Here is a 12,695-nt window from a genome sequence, read left to right on the forward strand (position 1 = left end):
TCTCATTAGTAATTCTCTCTACTGTCTGCCAAATGATTCTCATTATGTTAGTTTGGAGAATTTGGTATCGGATCAACTAGTAATCCCATAATTAATATATTTCTTTATTCTCATCACTTGTCTGCATGATATTGTAAAGATATAGTAAGGAGCAATTCTCTCTTGATCACTCACGGGAGTTAAAGGGTTAATTTTATCGGAAACATTCATTTAAAGATATTCTTACTTCTCCTGTGGAACGCCCACCAGGCTTTCGCCATTCACGGATAAAAGCTGATCTCCTGCTTGTAGACGTCCATCCTAACGATAGGAATAAGAAATTTCAAACTTTAGAAAGCAGGAGGTTGCCACGCAATAGCTGTTACATCTCAGCATTGCGAAAAATTTCCGAAATAACAAATGAAAACTCAAAAAGTAAAACGGAAAATGTTACCCACCTTAGCAGCAGGACCATCTTTAACAACTTGCTTGATGTAAATGCCAAGTTTGTCTTGTCCAACACCCTTAAAACGATGAAAAAAGGCAACAGCGTGAGGATAATGTACCTAGTGACTAGACGTACATGTACTTTATAGTTCTTTTTCTCCTTACAATCGTGCTTAAGATAATCATAAAATAAATTACCTTAGCGGCCACAATGCTAAGACCCATGCCTCCTTGTCCTTTGTAGAAGGAGACGTCCATAATTTCAGGGGTCTGAGAATAAAATAAATAAAAAGAAATTCAAATGTTATTCAAGAGGATCAAGAGAAAATCAAAGGGAGATTCATTGAGGACTTCTGCAAAAAATACATATACGCGGAAGCTATTACTGAAAGATTCCAGACGGACGAAAATTAAACGCCATACCTGAGGAGTTTTTGCAGAAATTTCACCACCTACGAAAAAATACAAAGCCAGGTTATCAAAAATCGAGTATGACCGAAACAATGAATGATACAATAAGCTCAGTGATTTATCCACGCACTTTGATTAGTTTTTACTTAAGATCTCTTGAAGGAAAAATGGATCGATGAGGTCACCATAACAAACTTTTGCTATACTATCATAAGAAACAAACTTTGACGTCATCTGTGATCTATTACTGAACAGATGTACAGCAACACGGCATCTATTTGTTAATCAGATAAATTCAAGCGGCGAGAATAAGTTCTCTCACCAGAGTCCTTGTGCTTGGCGTGGTAAACAGTCCATAAGCCCGAAGAGGTTGGCTGTATAGTCAATCTACATAAGCCTGCAAAGCAAGAAAGTTAAACATGGTGAAATTTGCTTTTCCACTTCCTTAAAACCTTTCCAAGACTTACTCCATCAACTAAACACAAGTTCCAAAATGTGAACGTGGATTTACTTCTAATTAATTTCTTTCTTGGAGGAAGGTTTCCTTTATCAAAGTATTTTTTTTTAGCATGACCTGTTTCGAAGGTCAGTGTGTTTTCAAAATTAACCACACCCCCAATTAGACTTTTCAGGGTCAATATCAAAAATTGGAAACAAATATTGTAAATAAGCGTAGTGTTCAAAAATCCCAACTGGCAAGAGGCAGACCAGTTTGCTATAAACAAAGTACAGCAAAGGAGTTGAACTCGGGGCAACCGAAAAAAAAAAAAATGCAGCGTGTAGCAGGGTTAGAGATCTTGAACCCGGGACCACTCGGCAAAACACCAGCCTTGTGGAATAACGAATCATCTCCTTAAGAAGGGAAGATGGACCATAACTAACAACCCAAGCATTATCCATATGAAGAAAACACGATTAATCATAAAATTGTAAATTACAATGGCGCTGGGGTCAATCAAAAAACGTGAACTCTAACTTTTCTCCTGACCAAAATTTAATTTTCTCGTATAAACACTCACCGATTCCTGCAAGAGGGCTCAAAAATTCCTTTAAACCCGAAGGAACGCCACGGATCACTTCGCACGAGTACCTGTCCTCAGGGAGTAAGAAAGGGAGCTGAAGTTGAGGGTCCTCTTCAAGTGTCACGGCTTGGCCCTGGTTACGAATGTGCTCATCTGCCGTATTCTCGGCAACGGCCACAACGCTGTCGATCAAATCCCTGAGAAAGTTTAAATCCAAATAAGTGGATATTAGTAAAGGCGTACATACACATCTAAGACAATCACTTTGGAAAAACACTCATAAATGTTTGTAAAACGCATAGTCTTTGCACGGTAAGGATATGGTGAAAATCGGAAAATCGTTGTCGATTAAATAATTCATGAAGGATAGCGTGTTTATCATTCAACTGATCCTGTGCTGAGCCGCGCAATCCGATAAAACTCCGCTCCAGAGAGAAATTATCCACGTCAAAAATAGAATTCTCGTTGTTAGCCCGTAACACTAGTTATCATTCTGCTGTATTTTTAAAGGTAATTTTACTTTTTTAATTTTCTCACTCATAAGTTGGGGTGATTTTTAAAGCACACAATACTTTTATACAGCGAATAAGTATCAACAAAGCAGTTACCAGTTGCATCAAATATTCATATTAAAAATGTTTTACACACCTTGGGATATTAAGTTCGTCCGCAGCAGGTCGGTAATTTTCAAGTAAGGCACGTAGTTGCACTGAATTCAGTTTATAACAAGCTGATGATAAAGAATTGATGTCGCCGTGAGAGTTTTTAGGAGCCTGTAGTAAATGAGCCGCCTGTTAAGAGAAAAAGAAGTTAAAAAAAATCAACAACAACAACAAAAACAAGCAAGATAAAATAACCAACATAAAACGTCTTGAGCGTCTTCAACTCTGTCGACTTATGAATGATTGATTGTCTACTCCAACGCTCTTATCTCTGCACCCGGTTCGTGACATCTGTTTTTCGATGTTTATTTTATCTTAATGAAAGTCAAATTTGAGTGCGTTTGTCTAAAAGTAAGACAAAACGGAAACAAATGGTTTTGGTTGAGTAGGAAATAAAATTTGCCACACGTAAGTTTAATTAGTACAGACGGTAATTTTTTGCTTTGGCTTTCGAGAAAGCTGACGAAAATTCACCCATCTTTGTCAGTCTACAATGTGCTGGCCAGATGGAACTGATGTTTACAACCTATACATAAATTAAATTATGCTGTTCTTGGAAGCCCGTCTAGACTTAAACTTCCGCTTTTATATATAACATGTAAAACACATACAGAAATATAATCCAGCTATTCGCGAATTTCTTTATGGAGCAGGAAACCGGGATCGCTTTGGTTTCGCTTTAAATCCGACTCGCAACGTGATTGGTCCAGAAAAACTGCACCACTTTGCTCAACCAATTACATTCAAAACTAAAACCAATTGCAACTTGGTCATCGTGTGTCTTCCTGCCCTATGAACCGTTTGTTTTCAAACCCAAGGGGTGCCGTTGTGTTGTATTATTAGACACTAAACTAAACGCTCAAGTTATTTCTCTCAACCAATAAGTATAGAAGAGTACAAGAAAATTATCAGGTTAACCTTGATATGACATCCTGCAGTAACAGATTACAACGAGTGGCCAAAGTCTCGGCACGCTCTACCTCTTTTTGAATTTTTTTCTATAACTTTCATTTCACTCTTCCTTCCCCCATTTTGATGTTGGCTGGTATTAAAATAAAAGGCCCACTAATTTCAGGCAACATTAATCAGGGAGAAAGGGGGAACTTTTAAGTAATTTATTACAAGATTTCTGTTTCTGTTTATTACAATTCTGTTTTGGCTTATTACAAGATTTCTGTTTCTTTTGTTAAGAGAAGGGTTGTGGACCAGCTGGGAATGGAAGGCAGGCAACTACCCCTGCCACTCATTGTTGTGTACTATTTAAAATAATAATGTTTGTAAATTAAAACTTGAGTAGCTAGGAATACACACCAACAATTATTGGCCATTCCACAGTAAGACTGAAACATATTGGCTAACCTGAGCTACACGGCACAAGTGACATTCTGCTGCCATTTCCAGACCCTGTTTCTGGGCCCAAGTTTCCACTCTTGCCAGTCTTCGACTTAGTCTGTAACCCCAGTCTCTGGTACACAGGCCCATTTGAGGTTGAAGTACAATCTTGTTGAATATCCACATGTTGATGTAGTGGAATAATTGTGCGAACACTTGAATGGTTAGAGCCGCATTTACTCTACAGCGTCGCAACAATGACATAGCCGAGGCCAGTGTATATAAGATGTCAGACACTGTGGGCTTGCCATGGCGTCTGCGGCCACCTAGAAACAGGGATTTGTTACAAAATTAGCTATAAGTACTGTGTTCTCAGTATTGCCAACCTGTAGCATCTTTAAGTACTTTCACAAATTTTCTGGCAGTACATGCACTTGCCAGTGGTTGAGTACAGTTACAATACTTGGGAGTGTTACTGTGCTCTGTGCATGGAACCATGTTAAAAAAAAAAGCTCTAAAACATGTTTAAACTTTGGTGCAAATGGGCTATAAGCCCCTGCATCTCCTTTGCTGAAGAAGTTTAATCATAAGATCAACTCACCAAGCCAGCTGTCTCCACCCATGGGTCTTCCAGAAGGACCATATCGAAAACTACGTTCACCCATAATGTCATCAGGAGAGTTCATATCCATCATTGAATCTATGTCACCATCTTCCATGTCAGCATCCTCAGTGACATCAAGGAATGCAGACATCAGTTGTCGCAACTCTTGCTCTACACACTGCACAAGGTGTCTGAATGCCATTTGAACTGACTGTGCTAACACCTGGTAACTGTCTTTTAAGAATGGTGATACATCAATATCTTGCTTCAGAAAATGGAGGAGCTCTGATGAGTTTGCCATCCAAAATGCCAGACTGCTTGGCAGCTGACTATTTTCCTGTGGGTAAAAATTTGACTTGGCACTCAATCTTAGGAGACTTCTCTAAAACTTCAAGTAGATCAAACCCTTTCACTTCCATGAAGAAATATTTATTCTCCTTACTCTCTGTCACACATTTCATGTGAAAATAATACTGAAAATATGATGTTAACTCAAACCACTTCCCCAAAACTTCTATTTATTTTCATTATTATCAATTGCCTGCTTGACCTTGTATCCACATCATAAGGAGAATTTACTCCCACATCTTAGATAAGTGGTAACAGAAAGTGTGCCCAAAATGTTTGCTCTGATACTTTTATTAAAAGCAAGGTGACAGTATTCTGCCATATATGACAAAGTTAAATCAAAGGGAATGAACGTAACTGTAATTAAATTCATTAAAATGATGGAGGGGACAAAGTACTTTTAGCTTGCTTGCTTGTCAACAAACTTAACAGAAACAAAGTTACCGTGAGGATTACATCTATTTAACATTGTTTTCAAAGCTTATTCCTTAAATATTTCATTTTGATGACAGTAAATTGAATGACTGAATTGATAAGGATCAACCTGTGGGAGAAAGGCATTTCCAGACAATGATCATTAATTAGAAGCCTTGTAAAGACAGATAGAACTAAAATCAGCAAGAATGCAAGAATGTCACAGGCAAACTTTACCTCAACTGTTGAGCGCACCATGTTGGCAATTTTCTGAACAGTGACACTCAACCGGTCACCACGCTGAAGCTTTGAAAGTTCCTCTCGATATGCTGGGGAGATGCGATAACGACAGCACATGTAAAGAGTGTAGGTTGGTGCCAGTTTGAACTGAACTCTGTCACCATTCACCTCACTGACAACTGCTGCAAAGAAAGCATCTTCTCCTGACTCTCTAAACTCTAGTCTTGCTGGAAGCTTGTCACCCATTCCATCATCTGAAACGTCATCAGCTGAAGAACGCAGACCATTGGGGGGTTGGTCCTGACGCTCATGACCCTAACACAGAACACATTCAGATCAGTCTTAACTGACTTGACTTTAACTCCAACAACCCATATGTAGCCCTCCCTTCTTGCTGCAAAACATATCCTTGAAAATTGATCATGAATTTGGTGTAACATTAGTAATATTAATAAATGTAATATTGTAATAACTTTGAGGAAAAAGTTTAAATATTCCCATCTCCTAATTTGCTTATGGGAGAGTTAACAAAGGTAACTGGTACATTAATCATTGCTATCAAGTTTGTACTCACAGGTTTTTCACTTGTGTAAGTCTCAATTTCACCATCAATGCCAAAGGTTGTCTCAAACAAGCCAGATTCGTGATTTGTTGCTTCCACATTGTTCTGCTCATATTCTCTATTTTTTCCACCAGGCTGATCAGATCTAGGTAACAATAACACATATTGTAGTTCTTATCTACATAATCTTGGTCAGAGATTTTTAAAAATTATTTCTGATCACAAAAATTTCCATAAGCAAAGCAGTATTTTCTAGAACAATCAACCCATGCCTGGAGGGTCTTGTTTCAGAGATCTGGGATTCTTGGTTCTAAAAGCTTTCATGAGCACAAAAATTATGCATGTTTTCCAACAACAACAAAAGTTAGTGGCCCCTAACCCTCCAAGCTCTGCTAGAGTACACCTTTGATTAGTTAATTAGCATATGTATCTTTAAAAAAGTTAGTAAACAACAGTAAGATGAGAAGTCAGAAAAGCATGACAGACTAAGGGTGAGAAGAATCAGAGTGGATGAAATTACCTAAGATGACATGAGATGACCACATGACATGATGTGGGATTCAAAAGTATTTCATTTTAGTGCTAACAGAAAATAAGAGCAGCACTTATTCAGATGGAGAATATTGCTGCAAAGACACATACAAAGTGTCTCGCAGTGAAACTTACTTGATTTTTATGAAATAGAAATAAATATCACTAAACATAAAATTCAGCAGTGGCTTATTCGTGGAGTGGTTCTTGGACTACTGTTTTAATGTCAATTTGGAATATGGAGTTTTTTTTGTCTGTGTGTGTGTTTTCTCAGGGTTTAACTTGCTATTTGAAGGCAAGAGACTCAACTCCTATGTGATACCAGGTCTAGAAATAAAACCTTGCTCACAGAATGCGAGACAAATCCTATCACCAATATGTTCTGTTTTCTTGCCACCTCTCCCCTGACTAAATGTAACCTTTGCAAGGGTTATTACCTATATCTAGATGACCGCTTCTGAGAATCTGTATCACTCATACTGTGCCCACTACTAACACTACCAGTGTCAGGAACTGGTGAATTCTGCGTTACTTTATCTTCAAAGGCTGGGTCACAGAACTTGAAAGTGTGAAGTCTACCAAACTTTATAACACTACCATGGCTTAGCTTGGTTGACTCATAAACTCTTCTACCATCCACATATATTTCAGCATCAGGGTTAGTGCGCTCAACTGACACAATTCCATCCATATTGGTTATCACACAATGACGGGGAAGGATGTGAGATCCAAACAACTCCAGGTAGCTATTTGCAGATGACAGGGACTTTTCACTACCCACTTCGGTTATTTCCATGGGTAACCTGTGAATGTTTGCTTTGTAATCAAGCTCTCGGCCATCAGATGACAACTCCCGAAGATAGGGCAACAAATGTTCTGGAAATGAATTTGCCAGTCTTTCACCTATTGCTTTATCTGATGTGCTATCCATGGGTACCCTTGAGGGAGACTTAGACCTTCTCTTCTGTTTTCTGTATTGGGGCAAATTTGCCCTGCGACGCAAGTGGAAGACAACATGGCCTTGCTGTTGAGGCCATGTTGCAGCAATAGCCAGGGGGTTATCTTCATCGTGAACAACTCTCTCTTTTCCAAGTGTACTTCCTCCATTTTGACCTCCAGGTGGTATGTTAACCATAACAAGGCAGAACTCGTCAGGATTTTCTTTTTCCATGCCATATTTGTCCAATGCTTCTTTGACAACATATGTTGTTGGATCACGCATTGAAACAAGAAGAGTCTTGTAGGGAATCTGAGGCTTGAGTGTTTCTGCAAAGATTTTCAAAGTACCTCCACTGTCCGTCCCTCCATCACTACTTTGAAATTCTTGGAGTCTACGTTCCAGCTTTCGTTGGCGGCGCATTTTCATGACTATTTCTGGATTTGAGATGCTTCGTGTAAAACTGGTTTCAGGCAATTCATCATAAAGAATTTGTGCAAGAGCAGAATCATCATTAGTTTTTGTAGGAGATGAAGGCTGACCTAAGATTTTAGCTTTCTTTGCTTCTTCTTTCCTTTTCTCTTTCAGCTCCTTCTTCTCTCTTTTAGACAACTTCCTCTTGAAACTTTGACCAGGTTCAATGTCACCATCACTTGAGAAAACATTTGTAGTTATTAATGCTTCCTGATCACTCTTCAGTAGAAATCGCCCTTCCCTGTCACCTTGCAGCCACAACAGTTGCACAAACAAAGGCTTGTCATCTTTCAATAGCTTCCTGGACTCTGAAAATAAATACATTTTGTACTTAAGACATTATTTCCAGTACCAGAGATTTTTAAAACTCAAGGGAGAAAATTTGATTGCTAGAATCTTTCTCAAAGAGTAAATATTCAAACCAAAGATTTAAAGAGATTCCTTTCTTAAAACTGCTTACCCCCTATAAGATTGAATTTACTTAACAAGGTGGTCATAGAAAGGCTGAGGAAGGAAGACAGGAAAGCTGATTCAACTCTAAGGAACAAATTCAGTTGAACCAACCTTCATCTAAAAGTACTAGCAAAGCATCGGCTTTCAGAGCCACTGCGGACATAGTCATTTAAGCTAAGAAATACTTCATCATTACACAGTCAAATACCATCAACTTACCCCTAAACAGTCACCCTTGGTGCACAAAAAAGTCATTGGTTTAAGGAAAGTGGTCATACGAGGGGAAATCAACACAAAACCAAAAGCTGAATGGATCCTGTAATCATTACTATTTCTTCACTTGTTAAAGAAGTAAAACAGATTTATGGCATCAAGAAATATGAATTCTAAATCAATAACTCGCAGCAAAGTACCCACTAGGTCATTTTTGGTTTCTGCTAATGCACCTTTGCACCTTGAAATGTGTTCCATCCTCACAAAAATAACAAAAGAATGTAAAATTTCTGACTTTGAAAGTAGACACAAACACCTAAGAAGTACAAGCAGTGATACCTTAAGAGACAGTTTTATTAACAGCTTTTTAATATGGAACAAAACAGTTATTTGCAAAGTGGTTGCTAAGAGAAAGATGTTGCTTAACAAAGGGATCATTTGGAGAACGTTGACCACAAATTAGTCACTGGTTTTGACTTGAAAATCTCTAGAAAGGCATTGAATGATTAAATCTACTTCAAACAAAATTTCTCAATTTCCATATGCAAATGAAACAATACAATCTCCTCACTTTTCCAAGTTGTCAAGTGAAATTGTGTTTTTCAGATACTGCATAAATTTCTGCACCAGCCATAAAAACAAAGGAAAGATTTACATTCAGTAACTACTAATTATTTCCACTTTTGACTTAAAATAGACTACCTTTTTGCCTAGTTAGTACACAAAATGTTACTTTCATCCTTTGACAACATTGCATTGGAATAACATTGAAACAAAACCCACATAAGGCGTGTGTTGAGAAGATAGCCATAACACTCACATTCTGTTCTTTTTTAGCATTCTAAATAAGTTGCACCACAATGTTAACAAAATAATTGATTTTATAAGTGTGTTGAGCAACAACACAAAGAACTTACACGATGGATACATGAGAGAAGCCTAAATTCCGTTTCGCATCACCGCATTGTCAAGTACCCACAAAATACTGTTCCCTAGATCTGATGAAAAGAACCTAACTTGAAAATGCTTCCCCAATCAACTGGTGTTGAAACTGAAAATATTAAATATCCTAGCAAATGAATGGCTGTTCTGATGAGACAACTTTGATTATCTCATCAAGCAAATAAACTTGTACTAGACAAATTGTCTACTCTTGACTTCTTTCTGCATACTAGTTCTAAACCTTCGTACAACCGCACCGGTGCTTCTTTCATTCTCAAACTATGTAATTCATCCCAGATCACGAAAGACCTTAATCCAGAATACATCTCTGGAAATAATTCTAATGTTACGAAACCAGGATGTACGGAAGTCGGTCTTGTGAGAAGTCCCAAATGGAACATGATGTATTTTAAGATCTATTCAATGGGAGCCAATATCTCAGATATTTACAAGCGTTAAAAATACTGCTCAGCACCAGTAAATAGAGCAGTAAATATTCCTTGAAAACTTTCAAAACGGTCAGAACCAAAAATACCACATTTCAATCAACAAAGAGCGACAAAAAATTGCCTCAATGAAACCTGGCTCGATTCGAAATTCGGCTGCTTACATGAAGAATGCCAGACATTCTCCGTCAGGAAATATGACACAAGAATTAAATACCAAAGGAATTGTGACGAAAGGTCAATCATACTGAAGGGAAGAGAATCTTTTCATGCAAGCAAAACCAGCGAGATACTACAAAAGCTTCAACGAGAATCCAAAGCTGTCTTCTAATCAATATCCTAGCGGTTATGATTAATTTTTCATCTCAACACATATTTAGACGCCCGAACTCGAGGCCTTGAACACGTACCCCAAGAAATTAAAAGATCTCGAAAATAGCGCACGATGCGAGCTTTCGGTCTTCGAGTGAAACGTGTTGTAAGAATGGGCGTTTTCAAAATTAAATTGTTCACTGTATTCAAGCTGCGTTCTAAACTGGACGATTGGAACGATAAACAATGTACAACTTCATTCGACAGAGCTTGGCGATTCGTTTGACGCGTTGGAAGCCAGTTCGGGTGAGCGTAACGGCATCCATAGACCGATAAAAAGGGAAACAAATCCTTGAAAAATCGAAAGAATTTATAATTAAAAAAAGAATCGGGTCTCATTATAATTTATAACCAAACCGCATGAAAACGAGAAAGAGGACGTGAAATTTACAACCGTCACACGCGATTGTAACTACTTCATTTGTCTGATCTGAAAGGTTTCTCGGCTTACCTCCGCTTGGATGAACCTCGTAGAGAGAGTAATTTGGATTAGAAAGCATCTTCATATCCGGGCGAAACTTTTCCACCAAAGTTCTCGTAACTTCGTCCGCTGTTTCCGTGCTGGAAACGCGAACACATTTCGTGGACATTTTAGCTCCTGCATCTTGAAAATAAAACCGCATCACCCCACGGTAGAGTAAGTTCTGCGAAATGAATATGGCGAAAGATTGTCAACCCGAATAGCCTTCACTAACAAGGTATCTTTCAAGAAGCAGAATCTCGTTAAGAACGGTCTACATCTAAGTGTTAAAACTGGCTGTAAGGACAAAAACTACCTCATCAGGTTCGCTTATTGCAAAGATGTCTAAACGGCATGCGTTCCATTCGGCAATCAGTTTTCGCAAATGAGCGCGTTCCTCTTGCCGTGTTCGAATTCCATCCATGTTGCTTGGCGTTTACGAGGTTCAATCACATTCTAGGGGAAAGCATTCACCACAACACGACCCGTTAAATTTGATGTGAATAACAAATACGCATTTACACACTGAGGAGACTGTTTGACTTCAAACGAACTTCATCAACCGGACGAATATCCTAACCACCGTCAACGATGGCAAGAATGCATAATGACCGATCATAATTCTAGTCTGTGATTGGTCGGCACATAAACGGACTGTATCGTCACTCGTTCTTCTGTTTTCTTGCGGGGGTGGGTTGGGCACAGGCGTTATTTTAGTAGATTGCGTGAAAGTCCATCAGAGATACTATATCAAAACTTTCCACGGTTGAAAACTTCATTATCTAGATAAAAAATTGGCGGCTCTCCATTAAACCTCAAGCAAATATTCAAAAGTGCGGTTTTTCGCGTTCCATGAGGAGAAAAATTAAAGTTGCAATAAGACAATTTACATTCTCACTGAAGCCACACGGCTCTATATGAAGTAGCTGTCCCTGACAAAACAACTACCAATTATTTGGTTTATTCAAATCGAAACTTGCATAATTAATGCAAAATACAACCAAAATACATCGAACATAAAAGGTTAGTTAACAATCATCATACTCAGTTGACGTCATGATATAAAATCGTAAACAATCTTTGAATTCTTAGTCACTGAAATAGCGTGCGATTAGGATAATTTTTTATTTACTTACTAATGTTTGTAGATGTGTAGCTATTTAGTGAACGTGAGCGGCACAAAACTTGGAAGGATAGACTGATCTTATCGCCGAGTTTTTTCAAGATCGTAACTCTAAAAGGCATTTTGTAAGGTGACAATTTTAATCAGGTTAATTTCTCTCAGAAATGACCCCGTATAATTGCCGGAACCACAACTCACGGTTCATAATTGTTTAAATTTCAAAGTGATGATGTAATCTCCATTGACCGGTCATACTGCCAGCAGAATATAAACACATCTTATTTACTTAAAAAATTCACTTACTGACTTTTGAAAGCTGGAGCACAAAGTGAATTTTGATGAGGCTATCGGATGAGTAGTAGTGCACCCCTTTTTCGAAAATGGGAAAAAAATGAGAATGAAAAAACGATGTAATCAAAGTTATTTCCTACCTGAATAATTAAAATTCCATAATGAAAATTAAAGTGTTCAAAGGGTAAAAATTAGAAAAAACAAACAAATAAACTTGAGACTGACCCTTGCTTTGTTAACGTCTCTTTTAAAACATTCCAATAAAAAACTAATGCCCTTTAACACTTTAACTTTGCTTTAATTGTAAATCCTTCCGGATTAACAAAATTTAAAACTCTACACTGAAATTTTGATCATCATGAAAGATCGAGTGCTTTGTAGATGTATCAACACCAATATTGCGTCATTTTTCATAGAATGCCGGGTAAATTT

General features: G+C 38.0%; 1 protein-coding gene across 1 annotated transcript in view; it reads right to left on the minus strand.

The window, feature by feature from the left end:
* LOC131780474 (afadin) overlaps nt 1-11,439 on the minus strand; it is a 19,801-nt gene extending 8,362 nt beyond the window's left edge. The window contains exons 1-14 of the mRNA XM_059097082.2: nt 11,166-11,439; nt 10,841-11,033; nt 6,990-8,271; nt 6,034-6,166; nt 5,457-5,774; nt 4,455-4,794; nt 3,881-4,179; nt 2,508-2,650; nt 1,857-2,056; nt 1,160-1,234; nt 850-878; nt 625-696; nt 438-503; nt 227-300 (exon numbers count right to left, since the gene is read on the minus strand). Of these exons, the coding sequence (XP_058953065.2) occupies nt 227-300; nt 438-503; nt 625-696; nt 850-878; nt 1,160-1,234; nt 1,857-2,056; nt 2,508-2,650; nt 3,881-4,179; nt 4,455-4,794; nt 5,457-5,774; nt 6,034-6,166; nt 6,990-8,271; nt 10,841-11,033; nt 11,166-11,273 (3,332 nt within the window). The 5' untranslated portion in view covers nt 11,274-11,439. The remainder of the gene's footprint in view (nt 1-226; nt 301-437; nt 504-624; nt 697-849; nt 879-1,159; nt 1,235-1,856; nt 2,057-2,507; nt 2,651-3,880; nt 4,180-4,454; nt 4,795-5,456; nt 5,775-6,033; nt 6,167-6,989; nt 8,272-10,840; nt 11,034-11,165) is intronic.
* Between the last annotated feature and the right edge of the window lie 1,256 nt (nt 11,440-12,695).

This window comes from Pocillopora verrucosa, chromosome 9 (genome assembly GCF_036669915.1).
Source record: "Pocillopora verrucosa isolate sample1 chromosome 9, ASM3666991v2, whole genome shotgun sequence".
NCBI classification, from domain to species: Eukaryota; Metazoa; Cnidaria; class Anthozoa; order Scleractinia; family Pocilloporidae; genus Pocillopora; species Pocillopora verrucosa.